Here is a 24,445-nt window from a genome sequence, read left to right on the forward strand (position 1 = left end):
ACAGAAAAATATCTCTATATTATATATATAGATAGAGATATTTAGCAAATTAGTAAAGGACATACTTTCAAATCTTTCATGGTTACAGACTAAGAGGGGAAAATATTAGAGGTGTGCAGGTGCAGGTTCATGGAAACAGAAAGTACTTGCTCTCTTTGAGGTAATGTACCTTACAGACTGCATCTAAAATGAACCGTCATTCAGAGAAACAGGATTTCTAGCAAAGCAATTATTTATTTTCAGAGAGAAAGTTTGGGGATTAGTCAGTAGCAGGGTTTGGAGTTTAATCAACGGCCACTTGCAAAATAATCTCTCGGTGCTCCAGGGGTCGGGCATGTATGTGAGGTGTTTAAATTACACAATCAACTTCTAGAAGACGTACCAAAATAAGAAAGGAAGGCGTCTTTCATGTTGAGTCAGATAGTGCTCTTATCTTAGCAGCTGGGTAGCTGTTTAGTACAGATTGGTTTGCTGTGCATAGTGTGTAATCCTTTCTTGGGGCACAAAACGGGATTGATAAATGGTTAAAGAAGCCAAACAGAGAAAGCCACTTAAGTGTATTTTATGCTCTTAGATACTCTGAAGCAGTCTGAGTCGATGTTGACGTGTCAAGTCACTTTTCCAGACGCTGAAATCGTTTTCCTAACAATGTTTAATTGTTTTATAATTTAAAACCCAAACGTTATTTGTTTTAAATGTGCACTTTTAAAACAAAATCTGTCTTTAAAATAAATTAAAATAGAAATGAATAAATACATTTTTATTTTTTATTTTTTTATCAAATAAATACAGCCTTGATGAGAGACTAGCTTACTGAACCAAAACAAACAGCATTTGTCTTATCCTATTGGCTTTTTTAAAAAGTGCAAATCTAACATTACTGATAAAGATTTATGCTTTAAAAAAGTAAATTGCCAGTGGATAAAGTTCAAAAATCTAATTGTAAATATTAATAATTCAAATTAAAAATTGCCATTGGGTAAAGTTCAAAAACCTAATTATAAATATTAATAATTAATATTAATTATATTCATTGTTTTTTTTTCAGTGAACTCATTATTACTGTTTTTGTAAAGTGTAATTTAAAGCATTGACATTCAAACTTTTTCAAGTGTGGCTTTAGTGTCCAGTCTCCAAACTGGATGTGCACTGTGCACCTCTTCCATCAGGCTTTCTCTGACCCAGAGCCTAAGGTTACTCTGGACCGGATGTAAACATGCCTGGCTCGCCCTTGAACTCTGGATGTTGTTGTGTTTACAGGCATAGCGTTCTAATCATTTGTGACATCTATAAAGTGTATAGTGCTTAATTATCTATTTATCCAGACTAGCTGATAAAATCTTATAAGAATAAGGAAGATCCGTCTTATCTGAATTAAATAGGTGCTGTAATCCTGCAAAAGCCCTTCTGGGTGTCCTTCCTAGAAAGAAAGAGATGCGTTTGGACTCCGAGACATGCTTATCCTCGTTCCTTGTCATTCTTTAATCATTGTGATTTGTAGAGATGAAGAGATTGTTGTAGAATTCTGCTCGGCATGGAAGAGTGAGGTTTGCACCCTAATATAAAAGCTGAATATTTCAGATAAAGTAATGTATTACAATACTCTCTTTTGGAAAAAAACTGGTTCAAAGCTGTCACTGGGTCAAGATACAAAAGCTAAAAGGTACACCTTATTAACCCCTAATATTAGTACATATTATAACCTAAAGTATTTCTTTTTGTACCTTTTGAAATGGGACTACCCCAGTGACAGTTTTGTGTAGGTTAAACATGACAGTATTATTATAAATAGATTTATAAGTGCTTATGTGTCAGATTTTGATCTCGGCCTTTGGATTTAATGATTGTTTTATTTGTATTTTTTTAAATAAACATTTTGTCATCATATACTCATTTCATGACGCAAATAGCAATGAAAACCAAAAGAGAACTTTTCAAGAATATCTAGGCTGTTCTTTTCCATATAATAAAAGTGAATGGGGACTGGGGCTGTCAACTACTAAAAATTGCAAAAAAGCACCATTAAAGTTTTGGTCTGTATGAATTAATCATGTACTATTTTCCAGGTTTTCAGAAGTCATAATAGCTTCGTGTGAGAAACAGTCTGAAATTCAAATAATTTTTCATAGATAATATTTTGTATCATCCCTCCATAATGCTCTGAAATGGACTACAGAAGTCATCATGACAAAACGCCATGTCAGTTTAATTTTGCCGTATTTAATTTGAAATCACTGGGAATATAGCTCTCAGTTACACTTTTAATGTTTTTTTTTTTTTTGTGCTGTTGGAGCTTGATAGAATGAGTCCCCATTCTCTTTTTATTATAATGAAAACAGTGGCTAGGACTTTCTTCAAATTTCAACATGAAGGCGAGTAAGTTATTACATTTTTGTAAGGTAACCCTTTAACAAATAGTTATGCTGCCTTTCTACATGTTTGTAATTCTGGCTGAACTGATAGAAGCATTATTAATCTGGATTGTGTCCCATCAGTACCACCTGTTAAATCCACTCTTCCTAAGCGAGCTCCTGCTGGGACCTGTCTGAGTCTGACGTGTCTGAGCTCAAGCTGTCAATCATGAGCATCAGAAGGCAGCTAAATCCCCTGCAGGAGTGTGTCCCCAGGGTGGGGGTGATCATCTCATAGCTCTTATAGCGAGCGTTGCTTAACAATACACATGCCACTGAAAGCACTGGTGTTAATACCTCTCTTTCTCCATCGCTTTCTCTCTCGCCCCCTCGATTCAATTCCCTCACACAGTTCATAATCTTTATTGTATTAATATAATACCCATTCATTTGAGCTCCCAGAAAATAAAAAATAAAATAGTTTTCCAAAGGCCAGGTTTTCCAGTGCAGCTAACTTTAGCGTTCACCACTAATTGCTCTAATGTGAGTATGACTCTTAAAGTAGGTGAATGACTGTCCCACTTTCCCCCTCAGCCTCTGCCGCACAGAGACAAGCCACTGTTTCCAAACCCAAGATCTCGCTGGACCCCCACATACGGCTCAAATCAGAGAAGCTCGATCTGGTAAGCCTGGTTTAGTTTATACAAACAGTTTTGCATGTGTACAATGAGTGATGCTTTTACTTTATGAAACATTCGCAGCAGTCGGGAGCTGTGCATGGTAAGTTTATGTTTGACTTATAAAATAGGACGAAACTAAGTTTTTTTTCTTCTGCTGACTAAACCGATAATATTTTCACTGACCTCACACAAAAATTGCTTTTTTATTTTTTTAGCATGTAATGTTTGATAAATGTTACATATTACATTTTAAGACATAAAAATGTGCACATTTTTGTAGCTTTAATTTAAATCTGTTAAAATTTTCCACATGCTCTCTAAGATTATCAAAAATAATTTTTTGCAATTTTGTTAGCTAGCTAGATCAGTGGTTATCAACCTTTTTAACCTGAAGGCCCCTTGTTCCCCAACAAAATATTCAACGACACGCTGATAAAGACTATTTCTAGAATTTCTGCTGTAATTGTGACAAAGCTGCTTGTTTTTTTTATTTTTTTTATTTTTATTAACAGAATGGAATAGACTATTGAGTATTGAACTAATTAACATATATTAAGGTAATTCATTTTGTGATTTCATTTTTTCATTTTGTGGCTGTATGTTGTTCAAGTAAAGTTATTCAGGGGGAAAAATATACACTAGCCAACATTTGAGGTGGATCAAAACCGTTCACCAAAAAGTTAGGACAACTTTGATTAATATATTTATATATATATTGGATTCTATTATCTTATAAAAAATAAATCTTATTTTCTTTTTAGCATTTTTTCATTTAGATTAAAATTTTATTATTAAAAATAATTATTAATTTACTTATGGCATATACTTTTTTAGTCATGTTGATGCTCGGTTGAGAACCACTGTGCTGGATAGTGTTACAAAATTGAATTACTGGATTTTATATCAACAGTTTATATCTGTGAGAGAAAGTTTGAATAAAATGAGTAGTATACTAGTCATGTGATATTAACCTGGTGGCCCCATGAGACAACCCGCTAAAATAAATCAGTTTTTTATCGTCTTTAAATCATTTTTTTTTACATTTAAAGGATTAGTTCACCCAACAATGAAAATTATGTCATTAATAACTTACCCTCATGTTGTTCCAAACCAGTAAGACTTCCATTTATCTTTGTAACAAAGTTTAAGATATTTTAGATTTAGTCCGAGAGCTTTCTGTCCCTCCATTGAAACTGTGTGAACGGTATACTGTCCATGTCCAGAAAGATAAGAAGAACATCATCAAAGTAGTCCATGTGACATCAGAGGGTCCGTTAGAATTTGTTGAAGCATCAGAAATACATTTTGATCCAAAAATAACAAAAATTACGACTTTATTCAGCATTGTCTTCTCTTCCGTTTCTATTGTGAGAGAGTTCACGGCATTGCTGACGTATGACACTGCTGACGTGTTTTCTGGTGCGCCCAATAACAAAGATAACACGTCAGCTGCGTCAGTGTTGTGAACGCGCTCACAACAGACCCGGAAGAGAAGGCAACGCTTTCTGGACATGGACAGTATATCGTTCACATAGTTTCAATGGAGGGACAGAAAGCTCTCAGACTAAATCTAATTTTACATATTTGTTAAACCTGTCATTATGTCCTGACAGTAGAATATGAAAAATCAAGCTCCTTTGGCTCCTCCCAGTGGTCCTATTGCCATTTGCAGAAATACTCCACTCCCGGTAAGAAACAACCAATCAGAGCTGCGGTCCGTAACTTTTTTTCTGATCAAAATTTACAATATATATATAATAAGTAGGGATGGGTACCGAAACCCGGTATTAAACTGGCCCCAGGGCTAAATTATGAAAGACCGTAGTATCAGTAAGATCTGACGGTATCGGTTCTGCTTTCGGTACTGGAGGGGGAAAAAATAATGTACTATGTATTTTTGCTTAATAATGTTATCGTGCACATTTTATCTCACCAAACATTTCTAATGTGCGATCATATTAAGACGTTTGTCTGTGACATCTGCGAGATCGCTCATGCGCGCCGCGGATGCTGTCTGTCAGTCACACACACACACACCACAACGAGCGCGGCACACGCACAGACATAACAGTATGAAAACTCCCGCTTAGTAATAAAGAGTGACGATGGCGAAGAGATTTGCTTAATGATGTTATCGTGCAAATTTTATCTTACCAAACATTTCTAATTTGCAATATTTTTAAGACGTTTGTCTGTGAAATCTGCGAGATCGCTCATGCGTCAGTCACACACACACACACACAACAAGAACGAGCGCAGCGCACACACACGCGAAGGGGCTGTTCACATATCGCGTCTTTTGCACGCTCAAGTTTGTTATTTCAAATGCAGGTGCGCGGTATGCGCTCATAATGGAAGCGACGCGTTCGCGACGCGCACACGGTCCGACGACCTTGTTTTTTCCAGGCATGGCGTCCGCACTGCATCGAGTAAAAAACATCTCAAATTTTCAGAATGCCGCAAGCGCACCGCAGGTCATGTAACTTCCTCACCTTTTCTGTAAAAACGTTGAAGCTCAGCCAAGATGAAGGAACAGCTGATAGCTGTATGTGGATTTTTTAATTCATTTAGTAGAAGTGCTACTGCAAGCAGTTTTTAGTGCTGCAAATCCATTCATCCATTGCTGAAATTTCCGCGTTTTCATGGAGAGATCAGGTCATGGTTGCTTAGCAACGGCAGACTCCTCAGGAGAGCAAGTGCCCAAAGGCTTTGGGGAAAAAAAATCAGAAAGCAGCGTGCCTAGCATTTTCCAAGCGTTTTTAGGCGCGATTTGCAAACGGCCCCTTACAGTACAAAAACACCTGCTTAATACAAAGAGTGACGATGGCAAAACGTTCCAAAGTGTGGTTATACTTCACTAGAGTGGATGCAGATAATGTTGGTTGTCATAAGTGCAACAAAATTTTTGCATGTAAGAGCGGAAACATACAGCATCTTTCAAAAGTGCATTATGTGCAGATAGAGAAATGCAAAGTTTTCGACTGCCTAACACAACACAAAGTACCGATAAGAATACCGTTAAAGTACCGGACCGTTAAGCAGTATCGGTAAGAGTAGTAATACCATTAAAACCTTAACGATACCCATCCCTAATAATAAGCGAGTACACCATGAATCCATTTTCCAAACCGTGTTTTTAGCTTGTCCTGAATCACTAGGGTACACCTATAATAAGTGTTTATATTCGGACTATTTTAGATTGCTTCGGGGCACCGCGGCGGAGTAACCCAGTACCTTTGTGATTCTTCATAGACATAAACAGAGAGAAGTAGTTCCGGCTACAATGTTCTTCTGCAAGACGCAAGCAGTTCTGTTTATTAACCGCTAGAGCGTCAAAAGTTACCGACTGCAGCTTTAATGACATAACTATCATTTTTGGGTGAGCTACCCCTTTAAGAACAATAATTTAAAATAAATACTGTTAATTTAGATGTACATTTTTTATTGAGAAAAATAAAAAGTTAATTCCCTAAATTGTTTTGCATTATTTAAGTGGCATGTTCTTGTACCTGTATTTTTAGTAATGGCAGGATTGGATCCAGCAGTTCAGAAAACATAAGGGAGAATTTAAAGGGTTAATCCCCACTGAAATCTGTACCAGTGACTTCAGAAGGAGCCTGTATCTCTGTGCGAAGTAACTGACAGAGTACTTATGAAGACTATCATATCTCAGTCTCATTTTCCTCATACATCTCCATCTCTCCTCTTTGTTATGGTGCAGTTGTTTAGCAGAGATTTAATTTAATCCTGCTGATCCCGAGGCTGACCCTAATCTACCAGCTCATTAATAGGATCAGGTCTCACTGGACAAGAGCACTTAAATGTGGACTAAAGGCACAATGAACATGATATTAAGTGATACACAAAAAGGTATTTGACATGGTCCAAAGTTTCAATGTGACATCATGCTGTTTATTCTGCTGTTCTGCAGTAGTAGATGTAGATGTTTTATCTGTAAGGGGACAGTTTTCTTGCCAGTGGTGTTTGATCGGTGTGTCTTACTTTTGTGGCAGTATCAGATTGAAGGTTTGAACTTAGTCTGATTAGCTTTATTAATGCCTTTTGAACTCTTATGGACCATAAGCCTGGATTTATTGTACGCCAGTGTCTTGACCTCTGTTACCACACTGCCCTCTTGTGCACATAGCTCATAGCTGTAACACTCTTTTCAAACTTGGCTTGGATGCTGTGCAGTCAAAAAAACAATCATAGTCATCAGTCAGCACTTTCAAAGGGGTTGTATGATTTTTTTTTTTTTTTTTTCTCTTTGGAGTGTTACAAGCTCTTGGTGCATAAAAAAGATCTGTGAAGTTGCAAAGACTAAAGTCTCAAATCCAAAGAGATATTCTTTATTAAAGCTAAGAATCATCCACACACCCCTAAAATGGCTCATTCTAACACGCCCCCACGTCTCTACATCACTATGTGAGAAGATTTGCATAACGCCGCCCAGATGTTCACGCAAAGAAAGAAGGTGTACCTTTTATTCTCATTGTAGTATAGTTGTTGATGACTTCATGCCGCTTAGACGCAATGTGTTACACCGTGACAGCGAAAGTACTTTGTTTGGCCTTCCAAAAGAGGACCATATCTGCTTCGTCATGCCTGGAGCTGATCCATGCTGGTCGCTGAGGAAATACATCGACTTTGCACTGTGGATTTCCGGATCAGCTTTTATCTTGGATGAAGTGGAGACCAGCCCGGGGTCGTCACATGTGGTTGCCTCAAGCCCAACGGATGGTCCTTCGTTATATCACTCTAGGCCTCGGCCTGCGCTCACTCAAGGCCGCGGTTTGTGAAACAATTTTGTTGAGAAAGCAAAACCACTTTGTTTGGCCTTCCAAAAGAGGACACGACTAGAAATCATGTTTATATCACATTTATAAAGGGGTTTTATGTTTATGTTTCGTCGCTCTGGACCGGACAGGGCAACACAATATGTAAAGTGGCATAACATTTCCGTTACACGCTTGAGGTATTCGGCTAATCACAACACACTGGATAGCTGGCCAATCAGAGCACACCTCGCTTTTCAGATGAGCTTTGTAAAATCCCCACGTTTCAGAGGGCGGGGCATAGACCAGAAACAATATGAAGGAAATAATGTGTTTTTGAACCTTAAAAAGCATAAACACATTTCATTACACCAAATACACAAATAATGTTCTTTTTAGCAAGTCATATGTCCCCTTTAAGCACCTTTTGTTCAAGTAGTTTTTTTTTTTCAAGAGAAACATTTGCTCTGAGCAATATATTCAAACTAGTTTTGTAATATATAACATAATAGAAATATGTAAATAATTAATTAAAATAATGCCTTTTAGAATAGGAGAACTGCAGGATGTGATTGAATAGGTCAGAAGCACTGTAATGATGGAGGTTTTTGACAGTTTGGTCATTTTGCAGGCTCTGTCGTACCTGGGTTTGGATCTAACAGATGAGAAGAGACGGCAGCTCAGAGAGAGTCTCACTACAGACCCTCAGGGAACGGTGTCGTATGGAGGTACAGAAACATGCTTTACACCTTTATGCTGCAGCTGCATAACATGATCTTCAGCCAGTCAACTAGATGAAGGAAATAATTACTCATTTTCACTTACATTCCCTTTTCAGAAAATCACATAGTTCATAGTGCAAACATCCTTGAATGAGTGGGGTATTCAGTTTAACTGCTCATGTAATGTTAATGGTTTTCACCAATTCAGAGGTTGCCATTTTACATTTCACCAGAAATGTATCTTCATATTTATAGGCCAACAACTTGTTTTTTGTCCTTCAGGAGGATCAAGCCTTCTTTAGCACAGTCCTTAGTATGACAAAACAAATAAATAAAAGGAAAGTGTGGTTGGTTTAGCATGCAAATTTAGCATAATTCAACATTACCAAAATGACCAAGACAATGTGATGTTAATCTCTCTCGCACATATTGCTCGGATGCTAGTGAGTAACCGGTGTATCAGTTTAACATTGGTGGAAATAGCCATTTTGAAAAGGAAATAATCATCCATATTTGGATATTGAGCTTAGGTTTACACTTTGAAACCCTTTGACAGATTGTCATGGGGGAAAATATTTGGATTCAGTATGAAATTAGAAAGCTAGGTGTATTTCCAGGTTGCTCATGACAGGGAGTTACGCTCCTCCGCAGCAAATCCTGATCAAAAGTGCTTGCAGTGGAGCAAGAGCTCTGCCTGGTTTCTTGTACTTTAGCTGTGCAAGGACACCTGAACATAAACATTCCCTCTAGACACTCTTTTTTCTTGTTATGAAGATTGATTTCTGGATAGATAGAGTGACAGAAGAAGTTTAGCAAGCAAATGTTGACCACATAATTTCAAATCTACATAACAGAGGTCTTGATGGTTTTGATGCTATAATTTCTTACATGCTTTTACTATATTTTGAGTATTGTTCTTGACTACTTCTAACTACGGCTCTGTTTTCTTGACAAGACTTTGTGGAAGCCACCCGCAGCATTTATCAGGAGAAGCTGGAGGAGGCGGGACTGGGACAGGGTCCCTTCATGTTCTCCTATCAGGAAGCAGCCAGTTTGATGGACACCTCTGCCTTTCATTCCCCAGTAAGTAGACCCGCAGGATTTAGTAATGGAGCACTTGACTTTGATTGGGGCTAAACTTCAGCGGAATGTCGGGAGATTTACTTTGTGTCCTTAAAGGAGCTTTTCGGCTGCTCATGAGAGTTATCAAAGCTGTCTTTTAAGCCCTTAAATGCTTCAATTGTAAGAGTTTGCCTGTTCTGTGCCCTGCACCTTTGGATATGTCTCACATCGATGCATGAGCACTGAAATGGTCCTGGTTTCGATGTTCTTTTCAGATCACAGAGGCAGGGTCACACACTCAAGAAAGAGCTGTTTTCACCGTGTCCCTCTCTGTTTCAGACCTGTGAGTCAGAGTGCAGCTACAGCAGTGAGGAACTGGAGGAGTTTCAGACTGAAGTCAAACATCTTCAGCTGCAAATGAAACAACTTAAGGTGAGTACTGAAATAAACACTGGATTGCAAAATGAACACTCGTTAAGTGCCAAATGCATGTCAAGAATGACTTGTAATACTGGCATGTAATAAACAGTTACTACTAACAAGTTTTTATACATATCATTTAAAGTCAAATTGTTAGAGCGATAGTCTGACTGATTCAGAAGCATACAAATCAACTTAAGAAAACACATTTCACAACTTTTTTATAACCACCTTTTATTTATTTATCATCAGCACCTTTATCAGGCACGCTTTTCTTTCATACATTTTTGTTTCAAGTGGAATATTTCTCACATTAAACCACCAAAACAAAAGAATGAGTAACAGAATCACAATGTGACAGGTGATTTAATGTTAAAGAAAGTTTTATGACCGGGAAGGAATATTTCTGAACAGTAATTTTTCTATTTATCACCATTTCTGTGGCAGAAAAATTGCAATTAAATGGAAATAGTGACACATCTTTTTTTCTGTATTGTGATGTACTGTGTATCTGAGCAAAATCTATTATTTAAAAATAAAAAAAGCTGGAAAGGGGCGGAGTTATAAATTATTGAAGTTTGGTATGTGTCACTGTGTCATTTCACTGGAAATCGAGTTATAAACATTGGATGAAAAATAATAAGGTCAAAAAAATAAATAAAAGAATATATGCATAGTTGAATCATTCTATAAGATCAATATCATACATGTAGAGAACAGAATTTCCATGTCCTAGCTATTTTAAGTTTTAACCCTTCTATTAAATTTAGCGAGACAGAGCTGAACATCTGTGCAGAAAGCCTTTGATATGAACATTTTTTGCTCTCAGGGGTTACTGAAAGACACAGAAGACAGTAAGAAGACTCTGGAGGAGGAACTGCAGAAGACGGCTGAGGTAAAGCCTGCAGCATCACAAATAAACACATGATTTGTTTAATGTGACTTAAATGCCTCAAAATCCAAATATTAAGTCATGTGAGCAGTTTTAATACATCAACACTTTGTGATGCCCATTTTACCTCACTATATTTGTGTATACCAAATGTATACTATCACAACATGAGCATCTGAAGATGTTTCTCCACTCATCCTTTTGTGCATTTGCTTATTTCCATGTGTATGGATGAAACAGAAGACCACAGCCACAGTGGAGGAGAACAAGTCTCTGAAAAGTAAGCTGCAGGTCGCTGAGGCTGTTCAGAGACAGACCAACAGCGCTGAACAAGACTATGAGCAGGTCATTCAGCTCCTGGAGGCTGAAATCAAAGATCTGAAGAACCAGCTCGCCGGAAAGAAACCGAGAGGCCTGGAGGCTACTAAAGTAAATGTTCCTCAACACATCTGTCTGTTTGCTGAAAAATTATTTATATAGATGCAATGACTGAAACTTTTGTAGACAAGAATGAGTTGACAGATAATAGTTATCCAGTACAACACAGTCCTGTTTAAGATGAACTAGTGTTGTTTTAGTATTTGTATACTATTAGGAATCTTGAATTAGCTTTTATTTTGTACACTTTCATTTTAGTTTTAGTTTTATTTTAATTCGTTTTTTAAAAATGTTTCTATATAACTTGATTTTTGTTCAACTTTTTAGTTTGAGTCATGTTAATACCTATTTTATTTCAGTTAGTTGCCGTGAGAACATTTCTATTGTTTATTTTAATTTTTTTTAAGTTGTGTGCTTTTCATCAAATATTTATAATTCAGTTTTATTTCAATTAACGAAAAAGTTTTTAATAGTTTACGTTAACGAAAAAGTTTTTAATAGTTTACGTTTTAGCAAAGGTTTTTAAAGACCATTGTCTTCCCAGGAGAATGTGATGGAGCTGAACAGGAGGCTGGCCATGATTGACAGTCAGCTGAGAAGGTCTGAACTCACACGGAAACACCTGGAGATATCCAACAAGAAGCTCCTTGGATTTGCACAGGTCAACACAAACCATGTTTTCTGACTTAAAGGGATAGTTCACCCCAAAATGCTAACTCTGTCATCATTTACTCACCCTCATGTCAGTTTCTTTGTTGAACACAAAAGAGAATTTTGGGAAGCAAACTGTTAATGGTAGCCAATGACTTCCAGTATTTTTTTTCATACTAAAGAAGACAATGGCTATCATCAGCTGCACAGTTTTCCTCAAAATATCTTCTTTCATGTTTAGCGGAAGACAGAAAGTCATACAGTTTTGGATTGACAAGAAGGTGAGTAAATGATGACAGGATATTCATTTTTGGTTTTAAAGTTCCTTTTAAAGTACACTGTTGCATCTAGATATCAGTGTCGCGTCCAAAACACAAAGATTATCCAAGTTTAAAATTTGCTCTCTTGTTTTTACAGAATGTCCACAAAGTTTTCACCAATGCCAGCTTATTTGGGATTGAAAGTGGGTATGTTTCTCAAGACAAACACTGAAAGTTGTAGTGGCTCACTCTGTCAGAGATCATGACGTATCTTCCTCGTCCTACAGGTGCACACAAGCGTCTCCAGTGACTGACAGCCCCGACACAGCCTCCCCGATCCCGGATCCAGCCTGCCAGCTCGCAGCTGAGGCCAAAGAGCTCGTAGATGGTGTCTGCTCACTCTGCACCGAGGATCACAGTGAGTGAGAAAACAGCTCTGGGCTGCTCTTCTGAGTGGCTGCTTACAGCCTCTCTCCTTGAGTAATCTGGGACAATAAGACAGTTTCTGGACATTTTGTTGTAATTTACTCATTTGAACTTGTGTTTTCGAATCTGTGATATTATAAGTATTATTCACAAAATGTTTGGTTATTTCGCAGAATTACTGCAGTACGTAGAGGGAAGCATTGTGAAGGCCGAAGAGGACTGTGATTCAGAGTGAGTGGCTGTTTTTATTGTGTTATGAAGCCATCAGCATCTCTCCCTTCAACTGCTGCTGTCAGCTAAGTTGAGCTCTGGCCAAATGTTCATTTCACCGTCACATTACCCTTCACTATAACTGCTGGCCTTGCAAAGTCTCTTACTTATCCAGTGTGACGAGGAGTTTTGAAAACACCAAGTGTGGCTCGTATTTTAGACATTTTTCATATTAATCATGCCATTTTGAAATGAGGACAGTCAGGGCAGCCTTGTCATATGGTCAATCCTACAGAAGAACCTTTTGAAACAAAACGGGTTTTATTCGTTTTATTAGTCTTTAATTATCATTCTGAAATTATAACTGGATTTTTGTAAAAAAAAAATAATAATTATAGGACATGCTCTGTACATTTGTTTGCTCATTTTTTACATTTATTTATTATTATTACAATAGTGTCAGCCATTGTGTGATTGTATCATTGACTCCAAATGACAGTTATATTTTTAACCCCTTTTAACTTCTGAAGAGTTCCCTGTGGAAAGCGCATACTCTTAAGGGAATATGGCAAATGCAAATCACTTTAGAATGAAACACAATCATAAACATGATAATGAGATTCTTCATATTTAATTTAGAAGCTTACAGACTTACACAATGCCACACTTAATCTGCAATCATTTTTTGTAATTGTTTTCTCTGTAGCCTCACTCAGTGGCCAGAACCTCCTGTCCCCGGGGCTCTTGCAGTAGAGCGGCGAGGTCAGTAGATCATCTGGGATGGACAGACAAACCGGGCTCATTCAGGACATCGAGGTCGAACTGCAACTATACTGTGGAACATAAGAGACTGTGTGGTTTGTACTCTTTCAAGTGGTGACCAGAGGCCTGAGCTCTTCTGATCAAACTCACACTCATTTTTTAAAGCTGTCCGTGTACATATTTAACATGTAGCAGAACTCATAACATAAAGGCAGAAACCAACCAAGGGAATTTAAATCGGGAACACAAACGGCACCATTAACAGCAGCGGTGACTTTGAAACGCTCAGATATGATTTCAACTGTGTCAGCATGTGCCGTGAGTAACATTTATAACAGCTGAAGCGGTTACTTCACACAGTTATGAAGATGCTCTCATTCAGATGGTATATTTCCCCATTTGAACAACTGTAATGAAAACACATTTGGCTGTGCAGCGGACCTCTCTGTTAGAGTTAGGTGTATTATACAGTACATGTATTAGATTTCACCTAGGGATCTTCAGGACAGTCCCCACTCTTCATCATTTGATATGATGCTTATTTGTATCTGTTCTGAGAAGTGCTATGACGTTTTGAAGATTTTATATTTTCAGTCCGAATCTTTTATTATGCAGAGACATGTAGACACGCTCGCTTCTAAGTATGTGCACGGTTGCCGTCATAAACCTGGTCAATCTTGTCATCAAACCCTCTGATTTGCTCTTCATGTCTTTGCCGGTCTTGTCCAGGGTCACCCAGCCTTCACTGCATTATGATCAGCTTTGCTCTGTTAAGTGCTTTGAGGGGATCCTTCATGATTTGGTTCATTGATCGACAGTAACTTCGCTCCATCCTGGGTTCCTCGGACTATGATTCTGTTCTTGGTAGGGATCTTGCTCATCACGACACTCATATATCGAGTAATTCCAGTCATATTGCAGTGTTCCACCCTGAATGCATCCGTTCAGCTGAACAATGCACATGGATCGGGTTACTGTTTTCATAAGCACACTGTATTCTGTTTTGTCTTGCCATATAGGATCTAGTTACTTATATCAATGTGTAATAAACTGTTTATCATTCATTTCCGTCATGCAGATGGTTTGTTGATATTAATAACAGCACACGCTCTGAAAATGCTGACATGTAGTCCTGTGATTCAATTAGATTGCATCATATGTGTGGCCTAAATATCTTTCTTTGAATGTTTTTATTAAAGTCTGAACAAATGTGTGATGTGTTTGTGTATTATATGCAGTGGACTTCAGTACAATAGAGACTTTAAAAATACTAGAGGATGCTTACATGTCTGCTGGAGTAGTAGTGTATGTGTGACGGTCTACATTGCTGAGCCAAAGCTGTCTGATCGTACAATACATATAAAATTGATTTGCCTATCAAGGGCTGCATGCTGACACAATTTGAATGCGTGTGTAGTCTGCAACAGCTTTTTTTTCTTAGATATGATTACACACATTTCTATTAAAGATGCATCACTGAGTTTGACCTTCCAGTAACCTTTTATGGTTTTAGGAAAACAGTAATACTGTGAAATATCACTACAGTTTGAAATAACTTTGTTTATTTGAATATATATCACTTATTTACTAGTAAGCATCCACAGGAGAGAAATTCCGGCAATGACAATTTTGTTAATCTGCAATAAATCAACATTTTATCATTATAATTGAAATGTTACATTTCTGGTGGAAGAAAATAATACATATTTTAAGAGTAATATGTCTCCATTCCATCTTAATAAAGCAGTTGGACCATTTTATTATTTAATGTTAATTAATTTCAAAACTGTACACAAAAGTACACTCCACTGATAAGGTTATGACAACAGTTAAAGTTAACATACAGTTAACAGATAAGATAGAAAACCATATTTAAATGAAGGTATTCTCTGTATGTCAGTTTCCTACAGAATATTTTGTGCAAACAGTCAGTCACTGGTTTAGTCAGAGCTTAAACTCACAACATGGGAAGTGACACCCATTTATCATTTAAACACACCACCAGGCATTTCTAACCTCTCAGATCATTTCAGAATAAACTGAAAATATTTCCTTAAAGTGAGAACACATTGATAATTTACTTACAACCGTCACATCTGTACAGACAGTTTCTCCTGAAAACATAAAATACATCTGACTGTCTACTTGATGAACCACCAATGCTTCTATCATTTTACTATTAATATAGCACACATGTTGAATAAACGCATTTCTGTATTTTATGATGCAGTCTTAAAGTGAAGTAGAGGGTTTAGTGAAACTACTGCCAAACACTGGGGTCAGTAATGCTGGTGTGAGTGGGCTCCAGTCAGATCTGTGCTCTCACAAGCACGAGCAGTCCCTGAGCGCCCCCTCCTGCTGTGATCTGTGACCAGCTGAGTGCTACAACAGTGGATCAGAAAGACCCGGGGAGAGCCAATGCTCTGTGGACTGTGCAGATGAGAGTCAGAAGAACCTGGAGTCATGCCCACTACTGAGTGTCCATGAGCTGTTTCTCCATGCAGAATGCCATCTTCTCCCTCCACAGACCCCTGTGAGACAAGATCAAAGTGGTATTGGATATTCTCTGAAGAGGCTAAACTACTGAAATGAGCCAAAAAGCTTTAAGAAAAAAAAATTATATATATATATATATATATATATATATATATATATATATACACTTGCAATGAAAATTACTCAACCCCTCAGAGACGACAGTACTTTACTAATACAAGCTTTTCTGAAGATCCAGGATATAATAAAAATTGCATTTATAACAGTTCACTGGCATATTAAAAGTGATATGGTCAATATATAATGTAATACTTTTGAGTTATAAGATTTTTTAATAATACTGCTATGTCATAATTATAAAACCCCTATTCAACATTGCTGTTTTAAATCACTTATTTGCATGGTGGGGAATAAAACAGTCTCAAAACACAATTAAGCTTTTAGAAACTCTATTAAAACAGAATTAGCTTGAGCTGTTACACAGGGTTAGTTGCATGTGTAACGTGTAACAAGGACACTATAATAAAGTGACACTATAATAAAGTATTTTTTTATAATTGAAAAATGTTTAAGGGAGTCGCACAAGGTTTACACCCTGAACTGACCTTTCCTTGTAAAAAGTATTCAATTATGATTTTTTTTATTAATTATTATTATTATTATATTTTTTTTTTATGTTGGTTGAAGTTGAATCACGTGACTTTGATTTGGAAGACAAACGTTTTTCAAATATAAACAAGTATTGAAGCATTATTGTCAAGAATTTTTCTAAGAAATATTTATAAAACCTGCCAAACTCAAAGTTTACTTTTCCATCACTTTGTTCTTCTAACAAGGCTTCTTTCTTGATTATGTTTTCAGAAAAGATCACTGCAACATTTTTGAAATTTATGACCTCCCCCCACCCAAAAAAAAAAAAACCATTTGAAATGTAGAAATAAAATAAACAATGAAAAGTGGTGAAGCCGGGTCACAATTGTGTACTTGACCCACAAACACAAATTTATAATGAAAAAAGTTTTGGCATCTCAAATTTTCACACCTGTGCTTCATGTATTGACAGAAAAATTTCTATATGCACTGACCTTTCTTCATTTTTTCCTCCAGAAATGCATTTTGTCTGAAGATAGGGCCGTGCAGATTGATGTCACAGAACACTTTAGATCCCGAGTCCTGAATGTCAATGTAAAGTGCAACCAAGAAATCAACAGGCCCAGACAAGCCTTGACTGTCCTGTGGAAGAGAGGAAACTCTACAGAACCAGTTCTGACATGATTTTAAACAATGTTTTGACAAATATATGTACCTGTGTCCATCAAACCCTTTTTTTCCCAGATAACAACAAAGAGGCACCCACGTTTCATGACTTAATCAAGATAACAAACCACTGCCAAGAAAGATGTTTAAATATTGAGCTCCACTGCATTAGATAAGATACAACTGCATGATAAGTTCATGTACGATACTGGCAAAAACCTGGCTCTTGCCATGAAGCTGTCCACGTATCCAGCAGCAGCCTGTCTCAGGACGGGGGGCTGGTTTGGGGGTTTGTAACATCTTCCATAAGTGATCCAAAAAAGTTTCAGCCAACCCTTAGGGGGGGTTTATTTGTTTGAGAATAACAGATAAGTGGGAACTTACCGGGCGGAAGCTGCACAGGTAGAACATGAAGTAGTGCACGTGACAGGAAGAGTGAGTGGGAAGCAGCACCTTATCAAACACAGACAGCAGCTCGATGTACAGAGCTTTGGTCTTCTCAATATCTAAATAGCCTGAAACAAAAAATATTATTTAAAAACATAAAATAATTCAGATACAAAGTTAAATTAAATTATGAATGCACTTCAAATGTTATTCATGAAATATGTATAATGCCTGTGCATTTGAATGCACTTCTTTACATGAAGTTATAACATGCTTACACATGCTAACAAATTACACTTACACTGCTGTTCAAAGGTTAGGGATTGGTTAGATCTTTATATGTTCTTGCTCACCAAGGCTGCTTAAACATTAAGAAAGACTACGATATAAGTTAGGGCTTAATTTGATTCCTCATACAAACCGGTTATGTAAATATGAGTTGTATCAACTACTTTTATGATGCTTTCGGATCTTTTTGGAGGCTTGAAAGCTCCAGTCCTCATTCACTGCATGCAATGACTACAGTTCATTCTTCTGGATTTCACTGAAGAAAGATAGTTGTACTGGTTTGGAACAACATGAAAGAGCGTACATGTCGATTTTCCATTTCTGGATGAACTATCCCTATAAATGTGTCCCACTGAGTATGTCCTGCATTATATGTGTTTGGCTTTCTGTTGATTTCTGAGGTGTTCTGGACTCACCATGTCAAAGATGCAATCATCATGTGATGTACCATCAGCATATTGCTGAGCTCCACTTTCCACTTCTTTAATCTCACTCGTGGTGCACTAACCTAAAAGTCAAAAACAGCCATCAGACATCTGCACAGTTGCAAATATATCAGTACAGTTCCTAAACATAAGTCACTTACATCTAGTGTGAGCATTTTGCTGATGGTGAGCTCAGAGATGGTTCTCCTCAAGTCAGGGATGTAGATGGAAACCCTCAACAGGTTGTGCACGTAACACTCCTGTGTGGAGAGAAATCACGGCCTCTGTACGATCACATTCACACATGTGATGACGTTACTCCAGTACTGGATATAAATGCTGTGGAGAACCTCTCCACAAACATAACTCAAAAGTGTTCTGGAGGATTTCTGCACAAAGGGAAACTTGTCAGAAAGGATTGGCATCTGGAATCGACTGGATCTGAAAGAACTAGAAAAGTGTTTATTAGTGCCTGCTAAACTGCTAAATCAATAAATTGATCAACTCTGCTATGCTTTTGGAGGTTTTGTAAGACACTTATCATGGAACATATCTTGCAACAGGTGCGAGGCTTGATGACACCGATCAAATGTCCCCGGGAGATCTGTGTGAATTAAAAAAAGAACTATAAATTATGGTGTAAGGTAGAATGATGCCTGTGATGGCAAAGCTGCCAATACTCCAGTCTTCAGTGTCACATGATCCTCACACAATCAGTGTTGTTAATGTTGATCATGTTGTTGTAGGTGAGGAGTGAATGTACACCACCGCCAATTGAACTGGAGTGTGAAGTGACAATGAGAAGGCTTAAATATATTTTTTTTATATATATATACTTAAATACAATTGATCCTTACATTTCCATGTCTATTAGATAACTTGTTATGTTTCCAGCATTTGTCTCTCTTAACATTTTCCCCTTATATTTCTTGCTCCTTCTGACAAATTATTTCTGCTGTATGTATATTATTAAACATTTTTACATTTTCTTTATTTGAGATCCCAAGTTGTACTATGCTTTCCACCCGTTTTCCTAATCATGCCCCAAATATTAGAAATTTGTACATCCCATCCAATATTACAGTAACCCCTCCAATTATTTTGCAGGTTTAATTGTTTTCCTTATAATAGCCTGACCTCATTTATATTTCACAAGAACTTTATATTAAAAATAAAATGTAAAGTAGCGTGTTTGGTTCAGTTGCGTTCAATAAAGGAACGTTCTGCCACCTAGTGGCAAAAAAGTGTTATGACTCGAAGAATGGTTGTTTTGCATAAGGGCCACTTTGTGGATAGAGCAGTTGTTCCCAACCTTTTTCAACTCGAGGCCCCCACACAACCAAAAAAATATGTTTGCGCTGCCCACTGCAATTAAATTAACTGATCCCGCTATTGTTGGGTTAATAACTTAGTACTCAGAAGCTTGATTGTAAACTTTCTTTATTGAATGAACTTGCAATGAACAGAAAATAACTCGGGCTGCACGGCACCGCTTGGCACAACTGCTGTTGTTCTGTAGCATATGCAGCAAAAATATCTAAGATAAATTGGCAGTTTATTCTTAAACCAATAAGCGAGCTCGAATAGTGGAATAGTGAAACCAGGTCTGTAAAGCCTAGTTCACATATTTTACAACACTTATATTGTAAATGCAGTAAAATAATTATATACTCTTAGGCTACATTACTTTTTTATGTAAGAAATTAATGTGGTATTTGACTTTTTTTATCTGAGGTTTTGGTAACTTTAAGGAATAAAAAACAGACCCACTGTATCTTCTTTCATGTTCCACAGAAGAAAGTCCCACAACTTAAAAATGGCATAAAGGTGAGTAAATTATGACAGAAATTTATTTTTGGGGTGAACTAATCTTTTAATCTTTTAATTTATTTTTAATAAATGCAATATTTCACAAAAAAATAAAAACGTAATGTTGCATAACCTATTGTATTAGCACCCTGTATAGATATTTTGGAGCTTTTGGATTCCCATTGTTTTCTAGAGATAATTTCTTAATTTTTTTAGGTTTTGTATTTACATTTTGTCAAAGTTTAGATATTTTCGGTAAGATACGTATCAGGTTTTACATTATTATTACAGTAAAACATTAAAATCACAGAAAGAATTTTTGTCACTCAGTATTTGATGAGTAAAAAATCTAACAAAATTTGGAAAATGGGTAGTGATAATTCAAAACACTTCATGCAAACATTTTATAATTAATTGATTTTTTTAATATTATTTCACATATTTTAAAAATTTGCTTTGTTGCAGTCTTACCAGTTTATTTCATGTGGGTGTTTATTTTGCACTCCTGAAATTCTAGAGATACACCCCTTGATAGCTGCACACTTTTTTTCTGACCAGTGGCTGATATGTAGTTTGTACCTGAGTTTTCAAATGTTTTTACATTTTCTATTAATTTACTATAACTTATTACTATTATTTTTGACCATGAAGAAGTCAAGTTTTTCTATTTATTTTTTTTGACCCTTTAATATATCCAAACCATGTCCATGATTCTTTTGTGTTCATATTGTTAATGTGACAAAAATTACACTTCATTTCGATGAAGCTAAGATTTCAAAAAAATTCAAAATGTACAATTTGTTGGTCAAAAAGTACCGAAGAAGGCCAGAGGGTTTTGTTATTGTGTTCTTAATAGGCTACAGTATTTTTGTAAAATCTGTGAAAAATCAATTAATAATTGATGGATTCTTTATTGAAGACCACTGGCACATCGGATTTGAGAATTTTGTATTGTCTTGAAAATAATGTCACAATACAAATGTTCTTTCATAAGATTTGCCATGTTGAACAATACGCCTTAAGTGAAAGTAAATGATCTTTTCCAGATTCTATGGTTAGTTTAACTGTGCAATAGTTTCTAACAAATATTTAAAAAAAAATGGTGTCAATGTATGATTGCATCTGAGATCCACCTGGTAGCTGCATATAAATATCTAGAAAAAAGTTTTGAATAAAAAAGGACACTGTTGCTGAGATATCAAACCGTCTGCCACCCATCCGCTTCATTTACACTGCTGCTTCGAAACTGGAGTGAACAAACAAAGATAAGAGGAGGCACACCTAATAACACTTCTCAATGTCCAAAGGTTGTACAGTAGAGATCAGATTCGATAAAAGCAGGACACTAAACATGTCTTGGTTACAATCCCGTTGGTCAAAACTCATCTAAAACAGACTATTACATGTAGGAAAATACATAATTGTATTTATTTTGCCAAAAAGCCTTTCTTACCAGTGCATAATCTCAAAATAGTGTATAATACAAAGCACGGAACACAAAATCAATCAAATAAACGTAGTACAAAACCTAATTCAATTGTAAACATTTTCAATAAAAACAATGAATATTTCAACAGGAGAGAAAAACAAAAGTCCACTTCAGCAGCGCCATATGGTTGAATATCCTCTTCTGTAACCTGTTAAAATAAAACAAGAAAATGTTCACAAATTTTTTTTTTTTGTCATTTAAAAGGTCTTTTTCTCTCTCTAGTGTGTATTTGATATATTATTTTATCCCACAGACAGCGTCTATCTATAAATAATTATTTAACCTGTTGAATCCACTTGGAAAACAATGCATTTATGTTATACATAGTTTATAACTCTGTTTTGCTACTTTATTTCACTTAATCTTGTGTAAATGATTTATGAGTTATGCCTATATCAGGTGGCAAAACCAACTTCATAAAGTACATTAGGTGGGTAAATCCTCTTAAAAATGAATATACATCCGTCATACTTGACATTGTTTATATGAGCTATTGTAGGTTTCATGGTTGATGTTTAACAGAGTGATCTGCCCTTAATTATGATGCAAATACTTTCTCAAAGTCATTTCACTGACATGTTTCCTTATATGACCCGCTTTCATATCATGCCAATTATTACATCAAGAATATGTAGAAACAACGTTATAAAACATTTTTTAAAACTTGATTGAAACATTTCAGCAGACATTAATCGATAAACTGGTGAAGTTGCCATTGCCTTTACCTTAATAAAGTGATGCAATAGAGACAGCTATATATACATAATGAAATGGTATTAACCTGTACGTGATTGTTCATATGGCCTGTGTTTCTGATCTGAGGGTGTCTCCTGCGGTCACTGTCGCAGACAAAGTGCTCACATTATCCTGAGGGGTCATTGCAAAGGCCACTGGGGCCTGACCTCCATCTCTCCTGTGCTTTGCTTGGCCGGCCACTGCACCTTGACCACGCGGTCCCCCGTTTCTCCTGAAAGAGTTTCGCACTCCGCTCGAGAGGCGGCTGGAGAACCTCCTGACAACTCCTGCCAAACCTCTGCCCTTCTTCAGCAAACCCACATCGTCCTCAAGCTCCTCGGGGGGCACCTCGATGTTACCCGTGTACCAGAAAACCCACCAAATGAGACTCAGGAAAATGATGATGGCTCCTGCATATATCAAGAAGTCGTAGAAGAACAAGTCTCCGAACACGCCGAGTAATAATATGATGAGACCAAAAATGTCGAAAGCCACCGCGAGCCAGAACGCGCAAGAACAGCGCCCGAGACCGCCTGGCGCTGCCTCCATCGTCAAGCTGTTTTACGGTTAGTTACCTTTGCTCGTTTAATTGTTTTATTTGAAAACAGCAGCCGTCTACATTAAGACTATAGACGGGTTTCGTTTGTTTCATAGGTAAGCGGAGTGAAGGAAATGATCTCTCTGTAACCACTTCACCTGAAGGGAGTGGCATAGAGCGGTGGGTGCGTCTTAAATACAGACTTACCTCACCTCCATACAGTACAGAGGCCTGCGCGGTGCAGTGCGGTGCTGCCCCGAGTGTCCGACACAACACTAGCACTTCAGGTATGCTCAATATAAACACTGACTGTGTACATTCGATTGAAGGGTTTTGTTTGATATTTTCAGGCTTTTTGAAGAAACAAAAACATGCACTGAAAATAATTTAGTGTGGAAAACATTAAACTCAAAAATTGCCAGTAAATTTCACAATTCATATACAAAGACTGTGCAAGGAACACACTGAACGTGACTTGAACGTGACATTTTGAAGGAGAAAGACTGAAACGTGCTTCAGTAGTCTTCTGATTCTGATACTATTTACAACTTTGAAAGATTTACATTAGTATCAGAATTGTTGTAGAATGTTTCTCTTTTTCTTTTTTTTTTTTTTGCATGGCAGTGCTGGTTTTCCAAGATACCAGATGTTCAGGGAAAACTGAGTTTTGTAGAGGCAACAAGGACTATGTAATAAAATAAAGTGTAAGCTATATTACTAATATGTTAATAACATTAAAATAATAAATCAATGTGGTAAGTTTGAATAATTTGTTTAAAAAGTATAGTTGTGTTTGTATATATGATAATAAGGTATATTATTTTACAAATATAAAATACTTGTTTATTGTTTATTCATTTGCTTATTTATTTTTGACAGTAATGGCTACCAATTTGTAATGAAAATGTAAGGAGCCTATTTTATTTTTGGGGACGTCGTGGCCTAGTTGTTAGAGAGTTTGACTCCTAACCCTAGGGTTGTGGGTTAGAATCTCGAGCAAGGCATCGAACCCCCAGCTGCTCCCCAGGCGAACTGCTCTGTGTGTGTGTGTGTTTGTGTTCACTGCTCTGTGTGTGTGCACTCTGGATGGGTTAAATGCAGAGCACGAATTCTGAGAATGGGTCACCATACTTGGCTGAATGTCATGAATGTCATGTCAGTGGCAATTGTCAATAAATTTGCTTACAGAGCTTGTTGGGAAATGCGACCCTGGACTGTCTTTTTATATCCAGAAACTTAAAAGCTAAAAAAAGAGTAAATCTAGAAATACATGCATTTAGAACATAAATACATTTTAGTGACTTTCAAAATTTTGAATGATGGCCTCTCATTATCCAAGACAATATTTTAAGGCCCCCATGAAGATTTCTGGTACTTCAGCTGTAGCGGCAAAGTTTCTAATTTACAGCAACCAGGAATGTCAATATATTAA

The 24,445-nt window shown here is 36.8% G+C and overlaps 2 protein-coding genes across 6 annotated transcripts in view; one reads left to right on the top strand and one right to left on the bottom strand.

Annotated features, from left to right (window-relative positions):
• LOC127951258 (syntaxin-binding protein 4) overlaps positions 1-14,802 on the top strand; it is a 37,861-nt gene extending 23,059 nt beyond the window's left edge. For 4 of the 5 annotated variants that reach the window (XM_052549076.1, XM_052549073.1, XM_052549077.1 and 1 more), the window contains exons 12-22: positions 2,946-3,034; positions 8,438-8,534; positions 9,484-9,611; positions 9,930-10,022; positions 10,840-10,905; positions 11,143-11,331; positions 11,825-11,941; positions 12,349-12,398; positions 12,479-12,609; positions 12,791-12,848; positions 13,534-14,802. In XM_052549076.1, coding sequence (XP_052405036.1) covers positions 2,946-3,034; positions 8,438-8,534; positions 9,484-9,611; positions 9,930-10,022; positions 10,840-10,905; positions 11,143-11,331; positions 11,825-11,941; positions 12,349-12,398; positions 12,479-12,609; positions 12,791-12,848; positions 13,534-13,597 — 1,082 coding nt within the window. In that variant the 3' untranslated portion in view covers positions 13,598-14,802. Of the gene's footprint in view, positions 1-2,945; positions 3,035-8,437; positions 8,535-9,483; positions 9,612-9,929; positions 10,023-10,839; positions 10,906-11,142; positions 11,332-11,824; positions 11,942-12,348; positions 12,399-12,478; positions 12,610-12,790; positions 12,849-13,533 lie in introns of those variants that run through there. The other variant, XR_008152638.1, reaches the window with a different exon arrangement.
• Positions 14,803-21,657: 6,855 nt separating this feature from the next.
• On the bottom strand, positions 21,658-23,166 carry LOC127942997 (transmembrane protein 238-like). Its single transcript, XM_052539090.1, has 2 exons — positions 22,522-23,166; positions 21,658-21,888 (listed from the first exon to the last, which is right to left on the bottom strand). The coding sequence occupies exon 1, from the start codon at positions 23,022-23,024 to the stop codon at positions 22,536-22,538; it is 489 nt and encodes a 162-aa protein (XP_052395050.1). The 5' UTR covers positions 23,025-23,166; the 3' UTR covers positions 21,658-21,888; positions 22,522-22,535.
• Positions 23,167-24,445: the final 1,279 nt, after the last annotated feature.

This window comes from Carassius gibelio, chromosome A3 (genome assembly GCF_023724105.1).
Source record: "Carassius gibelio isolate Cgi1373 ecotype wild population from Czech Republic chromosome A3, carGib1.2-hapl.c, whole genome shotgun sequence".
In the NCBI taxonomy this organism is placed as follows: Eukaryota; Metazoa; Chordata; class Actinopteri; order Cypriniformes; family Cyprinidae; genus Carassius; species Carassius gibelio.